Here is a 24,834-nt window from a genome sequence, read left to right as displayed (position 1 = left end):
AACAACCGAAGTAACCTCCAAAGTCCTGAACATCTAATTACATCGATGTTCCCACCATTTGGGAACTGCTTTTTCCTGCATCTTGCAATTAACAATGAAAGAAATGCATTAATTTTCACCAACGTTCCTTCCAGTTTTGTCCTCAAAGTCAATAAATACACCAAGTCCCCAATTTGGCTGGTCTCCTTATGTTTGATTCACCCAGAACAATAATAAGCCCAAATTTTTTGGCAACATCAAATGTTCATGGTTTGAGAAACAATTCAAAGTACTATGAAATGGGATGTGGGAGTCTATACAGGGTCCATCTTAAAGGACACTAGAACTAAGAATCCAAGACGCTATTTGTCGCTCTGCTTCTTCCCAGTTATGTACTTTAGTCACCAAAGGATGTTGACTCATTGACTCTGTCTTACACCAAGGATACGAGTTCTCATAATCAAAAAGCAGAACTCTGATTCCAACTTGAGCACACTCAGCAGCATATCTTGGGTTATCTTCAATTAGAATCTTGGCTCCTAACAGCCTGCAAGAAAAACAACTCATCAAGAAAAACTTATCCGCAATAAGTTTCTCGAGGAATTAATAAAATTTTCTGTGCCATGAACAGGTTGAGGTCGTTGTGCGTTTGTTGCCCCACGTTGTTGTAGCAAATGTGTGCATCATCTACTCTTGTATCATAAATAAAGAATCAATTGCACTTGTGATGATTAAAAAGGGATTAACGGATGAAAAAGAAAGATGAATATTAAAAGCATCCAGAAGCAATGTTAAGGACTAAGGCTTATGGGCATACCGACATATTTCTGACTTAGGTTTAGACTTGCCATCAAGAGCAAAATGGTTGCCAAAGTGAATATCCTGGAACAGTCCAGGATAGTGCTTCTCCAACCACTCAATGGTATGGTCCTTAATCACATGCTGCCGAGACCTACTCATAAAGTATATGAATGACCTACTTAGTGCACAGGCCAGAAGCAAAGGCATTATAAAGGAAGAATAGTAAGAATACGTACGTTACAACTGATAGGTTACAAAATCCTGATAACTTATGAAGAACCCTCTGAGCACCTGGGATGGGGTGGATACCTTCCTTGAAATATGGTGTCTTGAAGAACTCATGGACACGGATATTAGCTGTCAAAACAAAAACAGGGTATGTTCTGATGTAATTCTTAGCCAAAACAAACTCCAAATAATTGAACCTTTCTCAGAAAGGATAACAAAACATTCAGCACTCTAGTAAACAATGATAGCATTTGCAAAATGTAGAACCACCAGCAAGTATTGCACTAAATTTACAATCGATACATATTCAACTTAAATCTGATATATTTTCCATTTTCCAATGACAAAAAATTCCTTAAACCACTTTCTATTACGAATCCACTTTGTCTATTTGTTTGAAGTTGGAATATAAAAGAACAAACCCACAAAAGACCCCACCTAGGTCGATAACTTTTATACAGTCATTGAAAGCAAAAGAACCTTCACCTTTCATCCAAAACAAACAGCCAAATTTCAGTGCACTTTACTCAAAGAATTTGATGAATTATTAATACAGCAGTAGCAACATATTACTGAAAAGTATTTGTCACATTAATTTAACAAATTATCTAATAAGGAATCATTCAGGATGTCTAGTGATACCTTCATCACGAGAACAGTTCCATATCTGTAACAAAATAAAGATGCATTACAATCCATATCGAAGAAACATAACCAACTTCCGAACAACAGCTGACTACCAAAAGCAGAAAATTTTACGAACAACACAAGTAAAACTACAAAAGAGGAAAGATCCAAACCACAGAGTAAACATCAAGTACATTAGTGCAATTTGAACATCAAGGTAAATCCATCTGCATTATTAACCAGAATGACACACAACTTGTAACGCAAATCACTAGCAGAAATCACATAGAAACTATACACATGCAAAAATGATACAATAGACTGGACTCTAAAGCGAACCCCCCAAAACCCAAATCAGTAGTTAACAACAATCATATCAAAGATCTGCATGGCACAAGAATGAGCCTTTCACTCACTCAGTTTTTCCTAGATGCTCTAAAACACCTTTGTTTTTTTCCTTCCCGCGACCTTGCCAGCCTTCCTTGCTCAGGGAAGAACCAGTTTTTCTTTCTTCCTTCTTTCGGTCTTCACTTTCTCGTAAAATTAGCTCTAATCCTCTTTTAAGTCCACTTAATAAAATTCAACGCTAATTGACTTATACCACAAAAAAAAATTACTAACTATACTTGTTGACTTCTTTGTACTTCTCTTCGCAACCAAACAAGAATTAAAAATTCATGAAAAAAAAGCCTTGCCTTGAAAAACTCGTAAACATGGTACTCTGAAACTGAATGGTTCAACGAATAGCGATCCGCTATAAATCTGTTCAAAGCCGACACAAAGCTCCCTAGCACTGCTTATACCAGAAAACAAGGAAAATTAGTAATTTTGCATTAAAAAATACTTAAATTTTCCCACAAAAAAGAGAAGAATTAGAATATTTTGTACCTTCGTCGACATCGACAGCAACCGCAATTTTTTCAGGTAAAGGCTTGTCGATTAAGTCAAGAGGGTTCCCTCTTTGACAAGCACCACGAGTTTCAGTCGCCGTCTTCGCCATTTTCTGGGGTTCATTATGGCTAATGATTTCTAAATCACGCGCCAATTGGGGAGCAAAGGCGCGTGCTTTCTGACACAAGGCTATTCGCGAATCCTGGAAACAATTTTTAAGAGTCAAATTTAAGCCAACGGCCGGTTTGTTAAACTTAAAACCGCCACCGCCGCCGCTGACATTGTAATTTTCTCGAGATTCAAGTTTGCCGAGGAACTGGGAGCAACGGCGTTGGTCCTTGGGCAACGTGTAGAGCTGTCCTAAAACCCCCATGAAACGATATTTTCCGTTATGGTTACAATTAGAGATTTGATTAACGAAGAACCAAAACTGCTGCTTTGCTTATCTAACATATCCAAGCTTTTCACATTCCAACTTTCCCCCACAAAATGGAGCGAAATATTATGATTTTGCGGCAGAAAAAAAGAAAACAAATAGAATTTTGGTTAAACAAATCCATTAGTCAATAAAAAAGTAAAGGCCAAAAAAAAATAGATAACCCTAAAAAAGTAGTAGAATTTTGATTTGGGGGGAATGGGAGAGAGAGAGAGAGAGAGACGGAAGAAAATACTAAAGGAGGGTTGCGCGGCAAACCCACTTGCAATAAACGAATAAAGAGAGAATACAATTATAGGATATTTATGGTTTAACTGGCTTAGAATTTGAAGGATATCTAGAAATTTGGAAGAGAATCTAATGAAGGGTTTTATTTTGGCCCCCTTTTTTAACGCATGTTCTAATCATGGAAATTGTAATTGCATGAATGAAAGTGCAAAAAGTTCACAACGAGGTGCAGCCGAGATGCTGATAGGCGATTGGCATTGGGCAACTGGCACGCCGCTCAACCGTATTTTTAAAGAGAAACCCAATGCCAATTGCCCCAATTGGGTTTGTATATTATTATCTTCTTCTTCTTGAATATTTTGGTTTACATGTTGCGCATTGCTTCTTTGAGGCCAACTTTGGACTCTTACCGTTATGGGCTATTCACAAACCAAAATTTTCTTTTGATGGATCCAAATTATAAAACTAGTTTGAGACGAAGGAAGCTCCATAGAATTAGGGAACAGTTTGAGATTTGGAAGACTCAATTAAAATTAATTAAATTCAACCATAAATTTATAGAATCAATGGTTACACTTCAATGTGAAAAGAGTTAAAATGATCAATGGGGTCTAGGAAAATTTTAACCTCAGCAAACAAAAGAAATGAAAGTGAATAAGGGATAATTGCCTGGTTGACTTCAGCAAAGGTAATGACGAAGACAATCAAAGAACAGTACCACAAATAACTAAAGCCAATACCAGCATCAGAGCCGTAAGAAGGCTTTTTGTTCTTGCAGCCGAAGACTTGTTAGAGGAGGGAGCCAGTTCATGTTTTCCAATGTCGATCATGATCTCGAAACGACAAGGTGGTCGAGATGGATCTATGGTGGTAATGACAGATAAGTTACTAAAAAAACATGAATCTTTCCTTTGATTCATGGTCTGATAGTACATATTAAACGCATAAGAAGCGTTGCTTTGGGCATCCAGATTACCACATGAGGATCCATAGCCAAGACTTGTACAATCAGAGTATTGGCAAGCGTAGCTAATGCTTTGTGCCAAATTGGGGTCTGAAATGGTTGCCGAAGGCGCCATTACACACCATTGCCTGGCCAAATATTTGACACCTTTGGCTGGGACGAGAGCTCTTCCATTCCCCATATCCAATGGATATTTGATGCTGCCATCGTAATTGAAGATACCCCAATGCCTCTCAAAGTTTCCAGGGTCAATGCTCTTGTTGTCTTCATCAATGAGTGAAAATAAGTAAACGTCAGGCGGTGTTTTGCGTCTTGGGCTGCCTACGCCTTGAATTATACGGTTGAGAAGGGCTTGGTTGAACCTGCGGGCGTTGTCTACGTTGGCATTGGGGTCACCATCAGTTGGCCAGCCAACTTCTCCAATGATGATAGGCATTTGTCCAAAGCCATTCTTTTCAAGAGCTGAAATAAGGGTGTCAAAGTTGGCATCATAAACATTGGTGTAAATGATGGAACCGTCCACAAGGGGGCTACCAGTGTTATTAAAGAAGGCATATTCTTTAGGGAAATTGGGATCAGCTTGGAGACTAAGAAAAGGGTAGATGTTGATGGTGAGATAGCCACCATTGTCTTGAAGGAATTTGATAATGTTAACCATTAGGTCGAGGATCTCCGGTCGAAAATTACCACCAGATGGTAGGCCACTGTCAGTCTGGTAGACATCTGCGTTAAGTGGTATGGTTACCTTCACCTGTTTGCCTAGGCCAGCTTTGATAATAGCTGCTTGAATGTTTTGAAGGGCTGGAAATGTTGTCTTGACAAACATATCTTTGTAGGTATGAAGGAAAGGTTCATTGCCTACGGCTACATGCCTGGGAATAATCACATATACCATAACGAATTCAGCTTCTAAGTATATGTAATATGTCAACAAAAGCAAATAGTATATTGTCCTTTTATAGTGAAAAAATATGTTGGAGAAAATCATGATTTTCAACTATATTGTATTATCTATTGATAATTACATGTCGCAGATTGAGATTTATTTTGCAAACCTGATAAAACAGCATAGGTTTCAATAGACTTTGTTTTCCACGTAAATCAACAGCTCGATTACTCATAAAAGCTTTCGGACAATTAGTATGGAACCTTTTTGACAGCAAAGTTTAGCACAAACATTGGAAAGATGAGAGTTCATGTACCTTATATCAGTTCCATAGGTGGATATGTAGCGGGAAACATTTTGTTGCACCCATGACTCGGCATTTCTGACACTACTTGCAAGCGATGCCAACATGTCATTTGGTATTCCAACCATAACCTGGATACCAGATCTACCAAGAGCTTTGAGTGCTCCAGGATCAGCTTCAAATAGCTTCACTTTGTTGAAGCCATTGTCTTTCAGGAGCTTTACCACTATGTTAGGTGGCAGCGGGTGTGTTGATTGCAGCCCCCAGTTGCAAGCCAGGCCTAAGACACCCTTAGCCAAGCCTTCATATCCAAGCAGGCAAAGAAAGAAGAACCATAACAAACGGAATTGACCCATTTTTTGGAAACCAGAATCTCTGATTTTGGAGGTCTGCTTTTATGTGCTTGTATATAGATGTAGCAATCTGAATTTTAAAGCCATATAAGGTGAAGCAAATGTGCTTTTACGAAAGGGAAAAGAAAGGGAAAGAATTACACAAAGAGTCAACAAGGAACTGGATTCCAAGGAAACACCCAAGTTTGAATCATCAATTAAAAACCTTATTTTAAGGCCAGAAAGAATATAAATGTAAATCAAGAAAGGTATAGAGTAAACAAAACATATATGTTGGAGACCATTACGTTAGTTATTCATCTTGAGCCAAACAGCAAAACCAACGTGGAAGGAATGTCTTCATACTTTCCAACTAGGATGTTTGTCTGGTCTTAAAAGTGTCTTTCTTATCCTTCACTTTGTGACATTCAGCCTTTTGGTAACAACTGATTTAATACTATTTGTTCCTTTGTTATTTGTTTCGGGAAGATTTCTCTATAAAATTCATGATTAATACGGTCACTTCATATTCAATTTATCCTTTTTTGACCATTTAGATACAATTGCCAATGCAAAAACCTGGCCCACAGGCCAGAGACCACTCTTGTTTGGACCTTAAGCATCTCTGACATTGGTCTCAGGCATGAAAGGAATCTAGGCTTTGTTTTGGGCTCAAATTGAATCCATTTGTATACATTTTTTTTTTCAAAATGAAAAAAGGTTAGATACGATTTCTTTTATAAATTCACAAATAATCCCCTATGACTGACTTCTTTTAAAATAAAAAATAAAAAGAAAACTTCATGAGAAAAATTAAAAATAAATCACCCCAAAATCTATCTGACAACTCATGCTATGATGCAGGCAACATCAATCTTTTATGTTTAGAAACGACATCGTTTGAGAACTAAAAGGTCAATGGAAGAAGAAAAAACAAAACCATGAAAACAACTGAAAAGGCGAAAGGGCATGTGAGCATTGTCGGTGAATGATGACCCATTTGCATATGATAGTTCCACATTTGCATCAACTATTGAACTGGGGTCACTTTCTTCCTACTGTTAGCATTTCTCGACTCGTTAAATCCCACCCCAATGCGCACTTTTCTCCTTGTAGTTTGTCCTTTTCTTTCATTCTTCCACTTGAAAATAATTCCTTGCTGATTCTTTTCTCTTTTTTTTATCTTAAAAGGGTAGCCTTTATTTGTGGAGTTGAGTTGTTAGATTCTTCTGTGTCAGCAGTGCAAGAATAAGAAATGGATTCAATGATGGTGAACTTCAACTAAAATTACTTGCTTTGCTTGCATCTGGGCGTTCATTAGATTTTTTTTTTTTTTTTGGAGTGATGCTTTGTCTAAAGGCAGAAGCTTTGGATGAAGACCAGCATCCTCAAAGTCCTAATGATAACAGCACCAATGGGAATGGAAATTGCACTGGTGGTAATAATGGGGGTTTTATTTTGCCAATCAACTGGTGGGTCATTTTCCTCTTCTTCCTTCTTTTTCACTTGCTGCTTATGCATCTCTTTCTGTGATGGTAAATGTGGTATGGTGGACGCCTGGATGGTTTTGCAGGGCAAGCTCTATTAATAGATATTTACACTGGAAAAGTGGCAAGGTTTGGAGCAGGTCATTTTCAGCTGGGGATGACCCTTTTAACTCCTGTTCTGAGTTGGAGGTAATTTGCAAAGCTAATTCTCTGCTCCCAATTTTATGGTTAGCAGGTTATGTAATTTTCAGAATGCAAATTATTGTCTGAGGAGTTGTTACCTTTACTATGCAAGCAAGGAGTTATTATGGTGTCTGTATTTAGACTTGTTAAAGATTTTTAGATTCTGAAATCATGTTGTTACCAGGATACTAAGCCCCAGGAAAGCATTGGGCGAGAGAAAAGTGAGCAGATGTGTCATTATAAATACCAGCTTGAACAAGAAGTAAGAGGATTCTATATGCCTCTGCATACTCCCCTTTATTTTGCAAGTGATGCAATTGGTTTCTTTCATTAGATTTCGTTTTCCCTTCTTCTGTTTCTCATCTAAAAAAAGTTGTTGGAGATTGCATGTTAAATTTTTTATTAAGGTCATGTGGCTTTTTAGTTGTTCAAAGTCAATGCCATGTGGTTCTTTGTTACATTAAAACTCCAGTCACTGTTGAAAATTTCATTTTCTTTTACGTTTATGATTTCTTGAGCTTGTACAAGTCTGGAAAGTTCTAAAGAAGTGTAATAGGCAAGGTAATTAAATTTATGAACAGCAAATTATTGTAACATGAGATTAGGGATAGGTGATGATTAGTGAATTCTAGACCATTTTCATTGGCTCTCTGTTTTACTAAAACCTAAGGCAAGATGATTGTGCCTTAAGCCACTGAACTTTTATTTTTTTGGTCTACATCACTGCACTCTTCGTCTATATAAATCTTAAGCTTATTGAAGGTTGATTCAGATTTATTCTGCAAGGAAGTGAAGAAGCATTAGGATTGCAGTATACTTGAGTGAGTGGGAGAAAAAGGAAACATGATTAACATTGATGTGATTAGAGAGAGCTTTGTTACTAAGACAATGCAGTTTAATTTTAGAGAGAGAGAAACACTTTTGCTAATGAATGATTATTGAAGTGCCATCATATTCAAGTTTTGAATTTTTTTTCTTAGAGGGCCGGTAACAGCCAACTCTGTGCAGGATTGATATCTCATGCTCATGCAACATGCTACCACTTGGATAATACAGGTTAAAAAGTTGCAGCAGCAATTGCATGAAGAGACTGATTTGCACTTGGCTCTAGCAAGTGCTGTTGAACACTCTGGTTCACCTTCTTCTAATTCTCCAGGCAAGCTTCCAGATAAGGTCAGCCTTCCTGTGCGTGGTTTCTCTTCTATTTTATGTTCTTTTCTCAATCTCCTAAATTTGGATTTCAGGCCCAGGAGCTTTTAGATAGCGTAGCTGTTCTGGAGATTACAGTATCAAAGCTTGAGCAGGAATTTGTTTCTTTACAATATCAGCTTAGTCAGGAGAGAAATGAGCGACGTCTTGCTGAGTACCGTTTAAACCATTTTCCATATCCCACAACATCACTTTTCGATCGCACTTTGGCTTACTTAACAGAACCAGTACTGTCATCTATATCTTTAAAGTGTTATTCTGATGATCCTGTGGCTTTTAAATAATAATAGTTGATTATCATATGGAGTTTGCACATTGGTTTTTCTATGCTAAAATACATCTGCTGTACATTCCTCTAGCCATTTGTTTCTCTTATTCTGAAGAAGTAAAGTGAAAGCTGATTAACAGTCTATTTTATGTTTCAGATTGCAAGGCCTTGCAATGAAGAGGAAGCAGAAGAAAACATGGATGATATATCGCCATCAGAGGCTGCTATTGTTGACGGTTTTATTGTGGAGAACCTTTGGCATCATCCCAATCAGCTATCTGAAGAAATGGTCCTGCGTATGAGAGATATTTTCATCTTCTTGGCATATTCATCCAAGCTTTCTTCAGAGTATTTGGTGTCACCAGCTTCTCCTCACTGTCCCCTTGCCAAAATTTTGGCATCTTTCTCAGGCTCACCCATTGCAACTTCCTTAGTAAGGAGTCCCTCGGGAGGTGGTGCGAATGATCCATATGGAGTCTCTGGCAAAGATGACTGGACATGTTGTATCGGGATCTACAGCACAGCAGTTGAAGTCTCATGGTTTTCTGTTGGGAACAAAGAACTTGAATATGCTGCTATGGCTCTAAAAAGATTCAGGTCAACTACGTAACCCTTAGTTTTAGACTAGTTTTTATATCCTTGTTTCATTGGCTTCTAACAATCGGTCTAGAGTAGGGAAATGGAATTCATGGAGCTATTTTATCATAAAGCCTTCAGTAAAGGCTTTAGGCAATGAAATTAACCAGTTATTGCTTTTATTGTTCCTTTGTGTTTGCTTACAGATTGCTTGTTGAGCAGTTGAACAGAGTGGATCCATCTCAAATGAGTTACAACGAGAAGCTGGCATTTTGGATTAACCTGTATAATGCTTTGATTATGCATGTAATACACTTCTATTCATTTCCAATCTATGCATTCTCTCTCTCCCCCGCACATAAAAACAATATATAGACACACTCTAAGCTTCGATAAGTTGGGATTCTATCAATAGATGGGGAGTCTTGGCTAGAAGAAGGGCACGCAAGGTCTCAGACCTCATTTTATGACCATCCTCTGCATTTTCATGACGTCTGGATCTATAGATTCTTCTTCTTAGGCCCTAATTGAATTAAATATCTCTGATTTTTTTCACTTTTATCTCTATTTCTCAGGCATATTTAGCATATGGAGTTCCAAGAAATGATATCAAACTATTTTCCTTAATGCAGAAGGTTTGATGCTGTAACTTTTCCTGTTATCCCTCCACACTTCCCCTCTCCTCCCCTCTGTATGCTGCTTTGAACAAATGCTAACAGCACAGCATGATGACATGCAGGCTGCATACACTGTTGGAGGACTCTCAGTGAGTGCAGCTGACATAGAATGCACTGTTCTAAAAATGAACCCTGCTACTTATCGACCACAAATTGTACGTATAATCACTCCATTATGTGCAGTTACTAGCCCCTTGTAATAGAATTTTTGATGATGCAATTGTAGCTAATCCTTATCCAAAATTGGACTGGACATGCACCATGCAATGGGATATTATTATGCAAAGAGAGAGAGAGAAAGAGAGGATTGCAAATACCAGTACATAAAATTTCTGGCATCTGTGGAAGGATGATAAGTTAGCTTCATAAACGATGCGCCATAATAACTTTCGGGGGGTTATTTCATCAAATTTTTAAGTTTTTCGAGATTAGTCCTACTTATTGTTTCTTTTCTCCAAAAAGGAAATCCATTTTTTCCAATGCCCCATTTCCTTTTTGTGGGGGTATTTTCTTCTCTTTTCTGTATTGGTTTCTTACTTGAAAGCATTCTATGACGTAACTTCCGATTATAATCATTGTTAGGCTGCGGTTCTTGCATTTCAGAAATTCACGGCTTCTGACGAGCAGCAGAAGTATATAATTGATCATCCTGAGCCTCTTCTATATTTTGCCTTAAGTAGTGGGTTGCATTCGTCGCCCGCTGTAAGATCTCATTCGCTTCTCATTCCCCCTTCTAGTCTTTTGAGTGTCTCTTCACTATAAAAGCATTGAACTCCACAAATTTTGTTGAAAATTCAGTAATAACTGATTAAGTACTAATGAAATTTCTAATTGATATGATTGACTTCTTGTTTTACTGAGTTTTCCTGTTGTCCTTATTTTGTAATCAGGTGAGGATTTTCAGGCCTGAAAATGTGAATGAGTTGCTAAAAAGGTCAATGAAAGATTACATCCAGGCATCTGTTGGTATTAATAACAAAGGGAAAGTATTGGTGCCTAAATTGTTGCATTGTTTTGCCAAAGGAGTTGTGGAAGACTCACTTTTACCCGATTGGATTTGTCAGTTCTTATCGCCACAGCAAGCTTCCATGGTCAGAGACTGTTTATCACGTAATAAGTGGAGGCTTCTTGGTGCTCGAAGCTTCTCTGTCTTACCTTTCGATTCAAGGTTTCGCTTTCTCTTCCTATTGGATGATCGGAACTCCCTTTCCTCTGCATGATAAGACCAGCCACCCTTCAAAAGTTTTGGGTGACAAATTGTAAAAACTCGTGCTTTAACTACCAGAGCAGGCAGTTCTTCAACACAACAGCTGTATCCATATTAACTTCTGCGTGTTATGTGTAAATTGCTTGGTCCTAGTAGAATTAGCAGCAAGTCATACAATCAGGGAAGGAATATAACAAAGGATAGAGTGCATGGAGTAAAACAGAAAACGTGTGAAAATAAAATATATTTCTCCTTGTAACACTAAATTTTTGATGCAAAGATGGTTTTCTATTTGCATATCTGATATAAAGAATCATTTCTGAAACAACTACCTACCTATATTAATTCTATGCTACCCAGAAGAAGAATGGAATATCACGGGAAAATGTAATGTCAATTTTCAACCATCCATTTTTCTCTCACTCAGATCACATTAAAACATGGCTATGGAATGTGCAGCAAAAGCAGCTCAACAAAATAGCCGTTCTAACTCTCAAGGTATGAGAGCTTTCAACTGTTACTGAAAAGATCAACGGGTGCTCCACGAACATCCTTCTGAATAAATAAAGTTGCGATTGGTTATCAACAAATTTAAAGAATGAGATGTCAATGTGTGGGTTATCTACTTCAGAAGCATCGACCAACTTATTCCACATGAAGAAAAAAAAAATCGAAAATGGCCTAATATCTGCGCTCTCACCAAATGGAGCACTACACGTCAAGAAAATAATCATACTTCAAGACTCTCAGAATCGCAACAAAGGCACAGAAAATATCCCACTAGCATACTGCCACAAAAAAAAAAAAAAAAAGGAATATATAAAGCCATAATCAGAGACAAATTCTCATAGGAGATTCTTCTAAAACAGGATAAAGAAAACATATCATGCAGACACAAGATAACCTGAAATATGACAGGGGACTGAAACTGAAGCCCGCCACAAAGCATATGAGAGATACGCTTTCATTGAATCAATGAAATGGAAGTTCTTTGTAAACTTCCAACAAACCCTGCAATACCATAGGCCAGCAAATATGATGAATGACATTAGCTATCTTTTCTTTATTGCTCTCAAAATTAACAAATTTTGGCATTTTAAAACAATCTATCCACCTATTCAAGGATTACAACAATATTTCAATGCTAATAACAAGCATGAGAATAGCAAATATATCCTCTTAACAGAGAAAAACAAAATGAAGCATATAAAAAATATGACCCCACATAGTTGGGAAAGCGTTTTATTCTATTATGCAAAGACTACAAACCAAACATTCTCAAAAGCATAAAATAAATTCATAAAATTGATCTACAAAAAAGCTCAAGAGACAGAATCCTTGTCTTGGTTGTGACCCCATCAGCATATTCCTTCAAACTTTAAAGCGTTTTATTCTATTATGCAAAGACTACAAACGAAACATTCTTCAAAGCATAAAATAAATTCATAAAATTGACCTGCAGAAGCTCAAGAGACAGAATCCTTGTATTGGTTGTGACCTCATCAGCATCTTCCTTCATACCCATCTGCAAGACAATATTTCATGAAGGGAATGCCAAGAGAGACTTCAAAATGCCGAGAATAATTGGTGTCGGAATAAGAAGTAGACCAACCTTGCAAAGGGTGCGGAACACTAGTAATGCATCACGTTTACCAATACTCATGCTCTCAAGGCCAACCCCTCTACGATAAGTTTCAAGTGTCATGATAGCAAGAAAACAGAAACTAGCAATCTGGGTAAAATATTTTAGTCCATACCTTGTAATCTTTTTACCATCCTCAACATGTCCTACTTTGTCAAGAGCAGCCTCTAAACCCTATGAAACACATAATTATGAGAACCATAAAAAACCAAAAAAAAAAAAATTCAATAAACAAACGCCTAGCACATGCTACAAAACCTGAGGCCCGCAAGTCAAAGTAAATAAAAACAAAAAACAGTAAATAAAAGAATGAACCTTAATATCAGCACCACCAGCAAGGTTTTGAAGTTCCTCAACAGATGCAACTGTGGTATCCTTGACCAGGATCTCCCTGGAGATGATCATAAGCAATTGGTGTTGCGCTTATGGAATTAAAACAGATCATGTCAGTAATCACTATGTAGAAAACGAAGGCATTTAACTTCCAAAAATCAAATTGAACAAAAATAGGGAGGTTCTTTTGGAATATAAATAGCAAGCTTTCAAATGGATTTGAACTTGCCTTGATGTTTTATATAAGAACCATAGAGAAGACTAATAAGTAGAAAATAAACATTCAAAAATAATAGATCAAGAAAGAAAGCAACTACATACATGAAGACAATCCAAAGCTGGTTCAAGGATTTTTAAGTTCTTTGTCTCAAATGCAAGATGAAGAGAATTTAGAACAAGCTCCTATCCCGCATTTGCTAAGGCAGTTGTGATAGTTCCACTTACACCAGTTATCATGCCAACATGCTCTGCATCCCCAGCACTTTGTGAAACTGTGCTTGGTCCATCATTCTTTGTTCCAGTTTTTTCTACTCGAGTTTCAGTTTCAACGGAACTACAAGTAAAACATAAAACAAAAATTAGAGATCATCTATAATTGTTACGCATCAGTCATGATCACATTAGCACAAATAATATCAATTCCATATCATTTTTAACAAGGCCATTTAGGGTGTTGGCTGAATCTGACAAAGGCTATAGTGACAGGTAAAAACTTCAGCTCTAAACTATATGGAGCCTAAATAATTGTAAACTAATAAACCCAATATATATATATATATATATATATATATATAAAAGAAAAGCAATTTCGTTGGGTTTATATCTTGGGTAAGAAACTAGGAACAAATCAGATTATAAGATTGTAAACACATATAAACCTTCCATCTCCAGCGGAAGGTGTTTCTTGATTTGGTTCATTGGATGGAGAGTGCTGATACGTTTGTTTTGGACTATCTGAAGAAACCCAATAAAAGTAAATACATGAAAGCTATGACCAAACAGCAACAACTTTAACATGAAATTACAGGAAGAGATAAGTTCACATATTAAAGAAAACCAGTGAAGATGTCACCTACTAAATGCATGGGGAATCGTAAATGGTAGGAAGTGAAGGCCTCACATCCTTACTCTCACACCTCTCCTTTTCTTCTTAATGACATAATTCCTCTATTATCTTTTAAAGAATTAGTCAATCGGCGTATGGTGATGATAGGGAGAGAAGAAAAAGACCAGAACAATCCACTATAACAAGAAAAAAGAACCAGGACCAACTCCAAGAACCATAGTTGAATGCGGGTAAACATGGAAGGCGAAACTCAAATAACTAAACAACCGCTAATGCAGTAGAAAAATCAATAAAGCACAATCCAAACTTCTTAAACTGGTTAATTCTGAATATCAAACTTAGACTTAAAAAACAACATTAAAAAAGAATACAGATTAAAAACAAAGAAATTATAATCAGAAGCACAATTACCAGATAAAGGACGATCAATAAAAATTGCGAGTAGAATTTAGCGTCAGTTTCAAAAGAAACAATAAAAAACCGAAGATCATAGAAGAAGATTCAAAAAAAAAATCTGACCTAAATAAGTTTGAATAGCCTTTTGAAGATGGGGACTTTTTGCCGGCACATTCCTTGAGCATCGACTCAAATGCTCGGCTCACGAATCCAGCCGCCAAATTATTCTTCTCTTCCCGACGCTTGAATAAAGATAATTTCATAGTTTTCTTCTCTCTTACCTAAAACGCAAAATTCATCGACCAAACAGAGAAATTGATAAGAGAGAACTGAGCGAGAAGAAATTGGAGCTTGGAGTGAACAACGAAGAGATATGGAGAGAAAAAACCGGATCTGTTGATTAGAAAATATTTAAACACTGTGTGTTGTCTTGTATCTAACGGGCTTTAGTTACGATTAGCGCTGTCCGGGTTTTGACTGGGTAACGGTTCAACGAATAGATTTTAAAAATCTTTGACCCCTTAAATGTCGCTCTTTTGGTTATAATTTTTTTAAAAATTTTATTCGACTAATTTTACAGATTAAAAATTAACTATGAACATAATTCAATAAATATTGATTAATTTTATTTTAATTAATTTTTTTTGGCCAAATTTCAACTAATTTTTCAATATATTAATTATTGTCCATGAATTTTAGCTAAAATCAATTGGGTAGAACATGAGTTTTAACTAGACCTCAAGGTTTTAATCACATTTTTTTCAACACTTCTAATTTACAAAATCAAATGAAATCAACTTTATTATGAATCATAGTGTATCTATAATATAAAAGTAAATTGATGTATATCAAATTACATATGATATATTTTGATTTATTTTGTGATGAATTTGATTCAGACTCAATTTAAATTTAATTATATCTAATTATTTAAAAATATAATTTGTTTATAAAAAAAATCATAAGCATACTCTTTAAATATTTTAAACTTAAATAATATGAAGATTTTAAATTTTTAGTTAATAAATTAAAATAAAAATATAAGAAATTTTTATTTAAAAATATAAAACCATTAATGTTTAAGTTAAGTATTTGTAAAACAACCATGTTTTATATTTATACCACATAATCACACAATCCTATTAATATGTATAATTTATTTATTTATTTATTTTCCTTCTATATGTGTTATTTATTATTACTTTTAAAATTATTTAATACATCTTAAGAAACATATTTGATTCTTGAAAATAAAATTTTGATTCATGGTACTAATTCCGATTTAAGAATTATAAAAAAGGGACCATGCAAATGATTCTTTATTATCTAGCACTTGCCTTCTATATTTCTATACTTTTTCCTATATTTTTTTTTTGTTAATATAGATATATAACAATCAATAATTATTATGTATATATCTAGCAATCAATATACTTTTGGGTTAGTTAGTCTAACATTGAAATTGGTGCATAAAGATTATAAGTTTGAAAAAATTTATGTATATAATATTTTTTTAATAAAATAAATATGAAAATAAAAATTAAATGTTAGACTTGAAATTTTAAAATATATATATATATACCTACTAAATTGGTAAAAAAAAAAAAACAGCAATCAATAATTTAATTATATAATATTAGTACAACATGCCATGGTGCCAATTTATACCAAAATTCCAATGTACTATTTTGGTCAGCTATATTATTATACTTTTTTAGTAGGTGATTAGCTGGTTCATCATTGAAATTTGACTAAAGTAGGCACTAGTTATTATAAAAAGAAAAACTTTATATAAAGTGAATTATTCTGTGTGATTTAATAATACCCAAAAACAAAATTATACACTGTTTAGGAAAAATTAGCTAAAAAAATAATGTTACTAATAACCATCACTTAGACTTAAAAATGATCTAATCGAGATATCTACATTTATAATTCAAAAATGACATCTTATATTCGTATCATATAAAATATTAAAATTTATATATTTATATTATATTTTATATAAAAATAGTATATTATAATTTATATTAATATAAAAATATAAAATAAAATTTTTTATTTTATAATTTTATATATAATTTTATTAAAAATTTAAATTATATTATTTTTATATTTTTTATTTATATTATATTCATATCATATTTTAAATTATCAATTTATGCAAATCCATTGCTTTCATGTCACATCCAATGATCATCGTCTGGAATCAATCAAATTACTCTAATTGTTTTTGGGAGATAAAAAAACAAAAAAAAAAAAGGTTACAGTTACTTAAAACTCAAAGAAAATAGGCTCGTCATGAAAATGAGAAGAATACAAAAAGTTTTAAGACGTATATTTACATATACAACTACCCAAGGAACAAAATACCCCAAAGAACCAAATTGACCCTTTTCGCCATGCACAAACTATCAATTGACTGCTAAGTATACAATAATATGTGCCAAGCTCTATCTCAATGATCAATTGAGCAAACAATATGTAAAAAAAAGAGGAAAAAAGACTAAAAAAATAGATAATTATGTGGATCAAGGGAGGAGATCATCCCCAAATAGGTAGAGTAGCCGCTCGACAGCCCAGCTGGGTTCATTCTTAGGCCAGCCCAAGCTTTGCGAAGTGAGTAAAGGGGCCCTGCAAAGGGGGCAAGTCTTGTGATTATCTTCGTCATCATTGTCATGATCATGATCATAATCGTGGTCGTGATCTTGACCATAGTCAACCCATCTGTCAATGCAATCTTTATGGAACAAGTGGCGACAGTTCCTCAGTTCTCTGACCTCGTCACCTTCCTTCAGCTGACTCAAGCAGACTGCACACGTGTCAGAAACCCAAGGCAGCCTTTCCTTAGCATCTTCCAAGGTTGTCAGCGCCAGACTGTCTCTAATCATTTGTGAAGAAACCAAGGAAGAAGAAGAAGAAGAAGAAGAAGAGTTGTGTTGGGAGTCGGATGAAAAAGTAACACAAGTAAAGAAGCTTATGTCTTTAAACCTAACAGCCCAAGACAAAACCCACCTTAAAACTGCTAAAACAACAGCTGTTTTATAGAGAAGATGGGTTACAATTAGCCCTGGATCTTCTACAAAGAAACCCATTGAAACAAAAGAAAGAACAATGAAGGGAAACAGAAAGGCAAAGAGAAAGGAAAGTAATTAGCAAGAGGAGGTAAAGGAGAGGAAAAGAAAGGGGGAGAGTTAGAGGAGCATCTAGGGACTTATATAAAAGGAGGGGGCCAAGCCATAGTGGATTTCTTTATAAGATTTTCGTCGGCACTCGGCAGTCGATTATCTCAAGTATCTTTCATTGTTTTTATTTGTTTAAATGGAAATAAGTAGTTAATAAAAAAATTGGAAGGAAAAAGGAGAGTAGAAGTGAACATGCGATGTTGGTTAAAGTTAGATTTAAAGTAAAGCAACTGGATCGGATCATGAGATTGTGGATGTACCGAATGAATCTGGTTTTTGGTTCGTAAGGAAATTGGTAATGGAAAGTCATCAAAAGGTTGTCTAACTACCAAAAACATTGTTGGACATGATCAATTCTTCTTTAAAAGAAAGATAAAGATAAAATTAGTTGTTTTTTTTTTTTTGGAAAATGTTAAATTGTAGTGGGATGAGTTATAAATGGATAATGTGGTAAGTTTTATCTTCTAATTTGAAACATGTTTTCATATTCTGAGACTTTGACCAAAAAGAATTAAAAGAGAGAAAACTTTTCTTCATTTCTGCCGTGATTGAGGTTAAAAAAAAAAAACTTTGGGAAGTTAAACTTAAAGACAATGCAAGACATTAGGCCATACTGGTCCCAGCTTGTAGGATGAAGCCTGCTTTCCTGCATGTGCTCCACTGACTGCTGCCGATTCATGTCTGTATTTGATGTGTGGCCCAAAGCATTCCTTTGAAGTCTATGTTCAGTCATGAAAGGCACAGGGGAGGGGAGAAAAAGCAAGGCCAATGAGGCAATGACCCATTTTAATCATCACACACATCATCCATCAAATTATATGAAGAGCAGATTAATTCTAGCATGTTAGGTGGAAAAGAAGGAAAAAATCATCACATACACATGCAAAATCAAAGAAGATTGCTTTGCTTTTTCACCCATGACCATGACACGTTAGAAATGGGCCCCCATCACACGTTAGTTTCCACAATCCAAGTCAGATCCCACCTATTACCAGTTCCTAATATGTTACTTTACGATTTTAACTAGGAAAGGAAATGGCAATGGGGGAAAAATATATATTAAAGAATGAAAAACAAGAAGCAACAAATTGAGAAAAATTCACATCCATGGTTTTGTCTTTCAGGAAAAAGAACCTGGCTTACCTAAAAGCAATCAAAGATCATTTGTTCAGGGAATTCCTATCCGTTCTTCGCAAGCATGACTATTGACTAAAAGCTGGCAAACTTATGATTGAGAAGATTTTGTTGAATGAATGCAAAAATTAAAAAATAAGAGTTTGAAAAACCTTATCCCAAACATTTTGGCCATACACTTTATGCGATTGCCAAATTCAAGAGAAAAGGCTGCTGTTGCATTCTACATGTGCGCCTTTTATTCTAAAGTTGATCATGACCAAATTATAAAGGTGGATGCTGCAACATCTTTCGGCAAACCCCAAAGATAATTTTGATAACAACACATATCCAAATGCCAAGCATACAACGGTCCATCTTATCTATACAAAAAATGCAGGGTCAATAGCCTATGCACCAGATTAGAATGAAGGGAACTGGTAAGCATCGAAGCAGTTTAAACAAGGAGGGATTTAAGAGTTTCATTTAAAAAGCATGTCTCGAAGTATAACATTTAATGGGTTTCACAAACGAAAAGAAAAGAAATAAATGTAACACAAACCCAAAGATAAAAACAGGAAAAAAGAAGACTAAAACGGCCTAGTTCATCAACCGACCAAAGGGGCCCATCAAACTCTCTCACACGTTACATGTTACCAGAATAGTAACAGAAATAACGAGTTTACCATTTTAATAATTTTTATTGCCTCACAACAGCATTCTGATTATTGATCAAAAATAAATGAAAAAACAGCATTTGGTTTTAGCCTCTATGTTGAGCAGCCTGTTTGACGGTTTGTCTACCAGATATAATACATACACGTGCAGCATTATACATATAATTTCTTGCTGAAACTGACATCATGAAGCATTATCTCAATAATTTCTTCTTGAAGTTGACAGGTCGAGCTCATGCATTTCGGGTTACGGAGTAAATTATGCATCTTCCTTCAAATTCTCATCTAGTTGATTTCATGTTGCTCACTTTCTTTCATCTTCATTTTCATCTTGTATTGCAAAGTGGCTGGTGCACAATCCAGTGGTGTTTCTCCTGGAATTGATGTGGTTCGATAGAGTTAAAGCATAATCATAAGACAAACAGATTCATACAAATCAGAGACAGACATGCTACCAACCAAATCAGCAATGAAAAGGATGGGGAGTTCTCAATTATGGAGTTCTAGGAAACAGCATCACTCAACAAAGCTATTCATGAGCATCATACTTCTTTCCAATTGAAGGTGAGATTTCTTTCTTTTTTTCCTTTGTTTTTTAACACTTCATTTTATCCAGAGCCAAAGGAGTTTCTAACAACATTTTCAACTTTCAGTAACCTTAAAAAACTCTACCATGAGTAGCTTCAATTTGTAGATAGACATAGTTAAAATCAGGAATGCCACAAAACTCAGTATACAATAAATTACCCTGTGCATTCTTGTAGTCCATGCTTGCTCCATAGTCCATGAGCAAAAACACTATGTCCGTTCGATTGAACAGCGCCGCCTACAGCAAGTTAATTCTGTCATTGGTGTCATATGAATTTGGAAAGAAATGGAAACTAAAATTATGCATCAATTGGCCAGCCAGAAGAGCACATATACACAATTTCAGTCTCATTTGCAGAACTACGCACATCACAGAGAGAGAGAGAGAGAGAGAGAGAGTAGTACCAAATGCAGCAACGATAATCCTTGCTTGTCATGGTAGTTTGCATCTACACCCTGCACATGTAATCATACTTAAAAATTCATTCCAATAAAACTATTGGAATAAAATCAGAACATACCTCACTTAGAAGCTTTTTGACTGCAGCGGTATCACCATTCTTTATAGCTTCTCTTAGACCCTGAGTAAATGCACAAGGACATAATTCATAAGAAGTAAAATCCCCTGAAAATTTGAATGTCCCATAACTATTCAAATACTTCATTAAAGAGTTCAACCTCTCCATTGACATCATAAGCCATCTGAGATTTATCTACAACAATGCCATCGGTCACCAGACCAGGGTTGAAGGCCAAACTGCAAAATATTAACCATGTGTAAAAGAGTCCCATAAAAAAGAAAGCAAAGTTTGCCACCAATATAGGCTAGAGACCTAAACAAAAAAGAAATCATGTCCTTATGGACATAAGATTATCTAAAGAGGAAAACGGAACCCCAAAAAGGTGGAGAAGAAGGCCATGCAAATAGAAATCAAGAAGGAGGGAAACATGGAAATAGTTTGGGTCTTGCTCACAATTATCCTCCACCACATTAAAATTAATTCTAGTAACTGCTATCAGAATGTCGAGGACAAACAGGAAAGCAAGATGAAGAGAGAAGGTGCATTCACGTTTCAATAAACTCAGGCCAAAGTACAGTACAAGAATGGGTAAGAAAGAGTTGAGGTGTCCAGGCTCTGATTGCAAAATTTTAAATAATATATTAAACCGTTTGAAATCATACATTATGTTTGGAAAAAGTTAAGAACAAAGATTGAACACAAAATGCAAGAATAGCATACCTAGATTTGCTGTTAGAACTGGAGCCTCTACTCTTGGGACCAGTGTCAGTCTTTTTTGATTTTGGATTTGACAAAGCCAATGAGGATGGGGGTTTTTTCATCTGTCTCAGGAACAAATGTCGATCCATAAGAAACTTGGAACAAAAAGTTAAATCCTGCTAAAACTACTGAAGAATTCATACCTTAACTGGAAGTGCATCAGTGGCTGGCGCTGGAGATTCACAAATGCACAAAGGCATCCCACACTTGCAATCTGGAATGCTTGCAACAGACGGATGCTCTGCAGTTGCTTCAGTTTTTGAACCCATAACTGCATTAATGTTTAATCTAGAGACTTCATCTGTAACAGAATCAACTCCACCTAAGGAAGGCTCAGGAACAGCTTTTGCAGATCTGCACCCCAAAGAAATCCACGATAAAATAATGAAAAAGAAAAAAGAAATGGCCTCTTAAAATTGCACTCAAGCAAATAAGAGGAAAAGCAAAGTCAAGCAGGAGTGGAAGGCATCAACCAACACCAAAAATCTAAGACATACCCGAGCAACACACCCTCCCCCTTTTCTTTCCAATCAATAATATTTAAATATGTATATATGTATTCAATCAAGAGAAATTTACCCTGAAGAGTTATTGAAACAATCTGCACAAACTCTAACAGGTGAGAGCACGCCAAATTGTGGTAATGCCTGAATGTGCACACAGGAAAGAGAATAAAAAGGATTGCTTAGTTAAAGCTGATTTATCCAAACTTTTACAGCATGAGAAATGCATAGTTAACCCAAATATATATATATAAATGGAGGGCATGGGGGCTCGAACCATTTGATTAGATGAATGTTCGTGGCATAATGTCCTCCCACAACATCGGCAATGGTGCTGCAAAATGGAGAAGAGACGAACCATTTGATTTCATGAATTTTCCATTTGAAAATCTTTCTAACATAGATAGATTCACACCTACTTTGACTAGAAATTGCATGCAAAAGTGTATATATTTACGTTTACATTTCCTTCTAACCAAGAAATATCATCATGAACTTTTGCAACAGACATTCCATGAAGAAGCATACAAAATCATTCTGATTATAGTTGATACAGTCAAATATCCATAGAGGTCAGTCGCAACTTGGAATTAGGCTCACACCACTTTATATCATTGTTAGTAACGCATTGTATTCGTGCATAACAATTTCGACAATCTCGAACAAGTATCCCATGGATAGCATACAAATAATATCGAATTATGTTAAAGTTCCTCAATTGACAGCCTTAAGTTTTCAAACATTAACTCCCAGTCGCGCATCTGACTTATATTCGTAACTTCAAGCATGCACCCGATTCAATATTCATTTAAGAATGTAAGATTGCAGTAGGCGGCCTAGCCACTTACAGGCAAACTAGATTGTCAATTACCAATTCAACGCATCAAAAATTAAATCATAAAAAGCTTAATCAGATTCAAAATAACTCTAAATCAGCAATTTAAAGCATTGGAAAAGTCAGCTTTAGCGTGAATATATCAATCAAACAGCTAAGATCAAAGAAAAGAGATCGCACTCCAATACCGATTTATCACAATAATAAACCCTAATCGCTAAAATCTCCTTTACAGGATGATAATATTTTCTTTATTTTTATCAGATTAAATGAAATGATCGGCAATTTATTCGTATAGAACATGAAAATAAAAAAATAAAAAAATAAAAGGAGAAGAAGAAAGTACCCGGCGCCTGAAAGTGTTGAAGCTGCACTTGCAGACGTCGCAGCGCGGTGCTTCCTGGAAAGGTGGGGGCTCCAATGGCATTTCCGATCTTTATTTCCTTCTGCCGGCAAAAAACAGATAGAGATGCTGAGTTTTTTTTCGGTGCTTTTTTTCTTTACTTTTTGTTTTTCGTTGTCTTCTGTAACTTTATTTTGTTATCCGGTGTGATTCGGCGATCGGATTTCTTATTTACCCGAATCGTACCCGAATGTGATCCACTTACATGCACGTCAGCTTGTTGGATAATGGAAACGGGTTGAAAAATAGATTAAAGACCAATTTAATTATTTTGCTGTAATTATTAGGGTTTTTTTTCATTAATTATTAGGGTTGGTTAATTTTCCCTTTTGTATCAGAAAATAAATTTTAAAGTTGTTCAAAGTTTGAACTAATATTCTACATATTTGAGTTATTATATAAGTTTTTAGATTTTAAAATTGAAATTATAATATTATTAATAATATTTTATTTATTATGTTATTTTAAAATATTTTAATATTTAAAATGTTATTTTTAATTATTTTAAATGTATTTTAATAAAATATATGATAATTTTTAATGAAATTTAAAAGCTCCATAAATAATATATGAAATAATTTTTTAAAGAATTATTTTACTAACAAGTATTCTCAAAGTATTATTTAAGTTTATTATATAAATTGATAAATGTTTTAATTTTGCTAACAAATGTTAAGACACCTGTTAAAATTAGTTAAATTACTATTTATAATAATATTTTATATTAAATATAATAGTTAATAATTAATTTCATATGTTTTAATAATTGAGATTTAGAACTTATTTAATATAATAATTTTAAAAAGTGCTATACTCATTTAGCATAACCTTTTATTTTTTAAATGCATTGAAAAATCGACATATAATTATCAATTACAAAATATTTAATAACTATTTAAAATATTTAATAAAATTAAAATTTTAATATTTATAACTTATTTTTTTATCTCAAACTATATTTTTTTTTACAAAAAATTAAATGTGATATTCCAAAATGTTTGATACCTGAGATTTTATTTGATTTTTCAAGACATTTCGTAATCAGATTCACTCATTTGGTTTGAAAAAATATTTATTTATTAATTTATATAAAATTATCATAATCTTTTTAATAAGCTGTAGGTAATTTTTAATTTTATTTGAATAAAAAAAAACCCCAAACAATAAATGATACATTTAACAATACAAAATTTTAATTTTAATTTTTTAATTAAATATATACAATTACAACATTTAACTAGACATCAAACTGTAATTACTGCATTAAAATATAAAAAAATATTAATTATGACATTTGGAAGAGCGAAATGCCTTGGTTGTTTTTGTAGATATGTGGGAAAAAATATCAAATAAAATGTTTGTTTAAAGGAAACCTTTTTTTTTTTAATTTATAAAGATTCTGACAAAAAAAAATTAAGGCATTTGTAAAAAGGAAACATTTTATTTAAATTGGTCAAATAAGGTGTTTGTTAAAAAAATACCTTATTTGATATTCTTATAAATATTATAAAAAAATATAAAAAAAATATC

At 34.6% G+C, this 24,834-nt stretch overlaps 5 protein-coding genes and 1 pseudogene across 10 annotated transcripts; 1 reads left to right on the top strand and 5 right to left on the bottom strand.

Moving 5' to 3' along the window:
- Positions 1-88: 88 nt before the first annotated feature.
- On the bottom strand, positions 89-3,128 carry LOC111285564 (uncharacterized; annotated as a pseudogene). Its single transcript, XR_016343194.1, has 6 exons — positions 2,524-3,128; positions 2,331-2,428; positions 1,651-1,675; positions 1,017-1,137; positions 797-931; positions 89-526 (listed from the first exon to the last, which is right to left on the bottom strand). The product of XR_016343194.1 is annotated as an uncharacterized LOC111285564 (transcript).
- Positions 3,129-3,706: 578 nt separating this feature from the next.
- On the bottom strand, positions 3,707-5,803 carry LOC111285840 (O-Glycosyl hydrolases family 17 protein). The gene is made up of 2 exons (XM_022875464.2): positions 5,357-5,803; positions 3,707-5,026 (listed from the first exon to the last, which is right to left on the bottom strand). The coding sequence occupies exons 1-2, from the start codon at positions 5,698-5,700 to the stop codon at positions 3,895-3,897; spliced, it is 1,476 nt and encodes a 491-aa protein (XP_022731199.1). The 5' UTR covers positions 5,701-5,803; the 3' UTR covers positions 3,707-3,894.
- A 908-nt stretch (positions 5,804-6,711) lies between these two features.
- On the top strand, positions 6,712-11,580 carry LOC111285866 (uncharacterized). 3 transcript variants are annotated; one of them, XM_022875502.2, is made up of 12 exons: positions 6,717-7,148; positions 7,250-7,352; positions 7,531-7,608; positions 8,403-8,519; positions 8,591-8,782; positions 8,981-9,119; positions 9,234-9,420; positions 9,606-9,705; positions 9,975-10,034; positions 10,139-10,231; positions 10,659-10,778; positions 10,967-11,580. In XM_022875502.2, exons 1-12 carry the CDS (start codon positions 7,021-7,023, stop codon positions 11,294-11,296), a joined length of 1,647 nt encoding a protein of 548 aa, XP_022731237.2. In that variant the 5' UTR covers positions 6,717-7,020; the 3' UTR covers positions 11,297-11,580. The 3 variants fall into 3 exon arrangements, with proteins under 3 accessions (XP_022731235.2, XP_022731237.2, XP_089619194.1); XM_022875500.2 differs by having other exon boundaries at positions 6,712-7,148; positions 8,981-9,420; XM_089763068.1 differs by having other exon boundaries at positions 8,981-9,420; positions 10,680-10,778.
- LOC111285868 (brefeldin A-inhibited guanine nucleotide-exchange protein 5-like) lies at positions 11,295-15,137 on the bottom strand. 3 transcript variants are annotated; one of them, XM_089763069.1, is made up of 9 exons: positions 14,844-15,137; positions 13,580-13,811; positions 13,241-13,347; positions 13,041-13,099; positions 12,896-12,965; positions 12,740-12,808; positions 12,188-12,294; positions 11,984-12,071; positions 11,730-11,838 (listed from the first exon to the last, which is right to left on the bottom strand). In XM_089763069.1, exons 3-7 carry the CDS (start codon positions 13,328-13,330, stop codon positions 12,256-12,258), a joined length of 327 nt encoding a protein of 108 aa, XP_089619195.1. In that variant the 5' UTR covers positions 13,331-13,347; positions 13,580-13,811; positions 14,844-15,137; the 3' UTR covers positions 11,730-11,838; positions 11,984-12,071; positions 12,188-12,255. The 3 variants fall into 3 exon arrangements, with proteins under 3 accessions (XP_089619196.1, XP_089619195.1, XP_089619197.1); XM_089763070.1 differs by lacking the exons at positions 11,730-11,838; positions 11,984-12,071 and adding an exon at positions 11,295-11,432; XM_089763071.1 differs by lacking the exon at positions 11,984-12,071 and having other exon boundaries at positions 11,742-11,838.
- A 1,853-nt stretch (positions 15,138-16,990) lies between these two features.
- Positions 16,991-17,921, bottom strand: LOC111285615 (uncharacterized). Its single transcript, XM_022875143.2, has one exon. The coding sequence runs from the start codon at positions 17,813-17,815 to the stop codon at positions 17,252-17,254; it is 564 nt and encodes a 187-aa protein (XP_022730878.1). The 5' UTR covers positions 17,816-17,921; the 3' UTR covers positions 16,991-17,251.
- Positions 17,922-19,689: 1,768 nt separating this feature from the next.
- LOC111285614 (uncharacterized) lies at positions 19,690-23,622 on the bottom strand. The gene is made up of 10 exons (XM_022875142.2): positions 23,248-23,622; positions 22,344-22,400; positions 22,143-22,210; positions 21,707-21,917; positions 21,525-21,625; positions 20,962-21,040; positions 20,805-20,864; positions 20,689-20,739; positions 20,443-20,521; positions 19,690-20,069 (listed from the first exon to the last, which is right to left on the bottom strand). The coding sequence occupies exons 1-10, from the start codon at positions 23,326-23,328 to the stop codon at positions 19,981-19,983; spliced, it is 876 nt and encodes a 291-aa protein (XP_022730877.1). The 5' UTR covers positions 23,329-23,622; the 3' UTR covers positions 19,690-19,980.
- Between the last annotated feature and the right edge of the window lie 1,212 nt (positions 23,623-24,834).

Source organism: Durio zibethinus, chromosome 6 (assembly GCF_047325235.1).
Source record: "Durio zibethinus cultivar Kanyao isolate XHJ-2024 chromosome 6, ASM4732523v1, whole genome shotgun sequence".
NCBI lineage: Eukaryota > Viridiplantae > Streptophyta > Magnoliopsida > Malvales > Malvaceae > Durio > Durio zibethinus.
This window is presented reverse-complemented; position numbering and strand designations above follow the sequence as displayed.

Coding starts and splice junctions, on each gene's coding strand:
- LOC111285840 (XM_022875464.2), bottom strand. CDS start 5,700: ATGGGTCAATTCCGTTTGTTATGGTTCTTCTTTCTTTGCCTGCTTGGA. Junction 5,027..5,356: donor ACCTATGGAACTGATATAAG/GTACATGAACTC, acceptor GATTATTCCCAG/GCATGTAGCCGTAGGCAATG.
- LOC111285866 (XM_022875500.2), top strand. CDS start 7,021: ATGCTTTGTCTAAAGGCAGAAGCTTTGGATGAAGACCAGCATCCTCAA. Junction 10,035..10,138: donor TATTTTCCTTAATGCAGAAG/GTTTGATGCTGT, acceptor GATGACATGCAG/GCTGCATACACTGTTGGAGG. Junction 10,779..10,966: donor GGTTGCATTCGTCGCCCGCT/GTAAGATCTCAT, acceptor TTTTGTAATCAG/GTGAGGATTTTCAGGCCTGA.
- LOC111285868 (XM_089763070.1), bottom strand. CDS start 13,330: ATGATCATCTCCAGGGAGATCCTGGTCAAGGATACCACAGTTGCATCT. Junction 13,100..13,240: donor CTGGTGGTGCTGATATTAAG/GTTCATTCTTTT, acceptor TGTGTTTCATAG/GGTTTAGAGGCTGCTCTTGA. Junction 12,809..12,895: donor TGTTCCGCACCCTTTGCAAG/GTTGGTCTACTT, acceptor ATTGTCTTGCAG/ATGGGTATGAAGGAAGATGC.
- LOC111285615 (XM_022875143.2), bottom strand. CDS start 17,815: ATGGGTTTCTTTGTAGAAGATCCAGGGCTAATTGTAACCCATCTTCTC.
- LOC111285614 (XM_022875142.2), bottom strand. CDS start 23,328: ATGCCATTGGAGCCCCCACCTTTCCAGGAAGCACCGCGCTGCGACGTC. Junction 20,865..20,961: donor CTTATGATGTCAATGGAGAG/GTTGAACTCTTT, acceptor GCATTTACTCAG/GGTCTAAGAGAAGCTATAAA. Junction 20,740..20,804: donor TCAAAAAGCTTCTAAGTGAG/GTATGTTCTGAT, acceptor TTACATGTGCAG/GGTGTAGATGCAAACTACCA.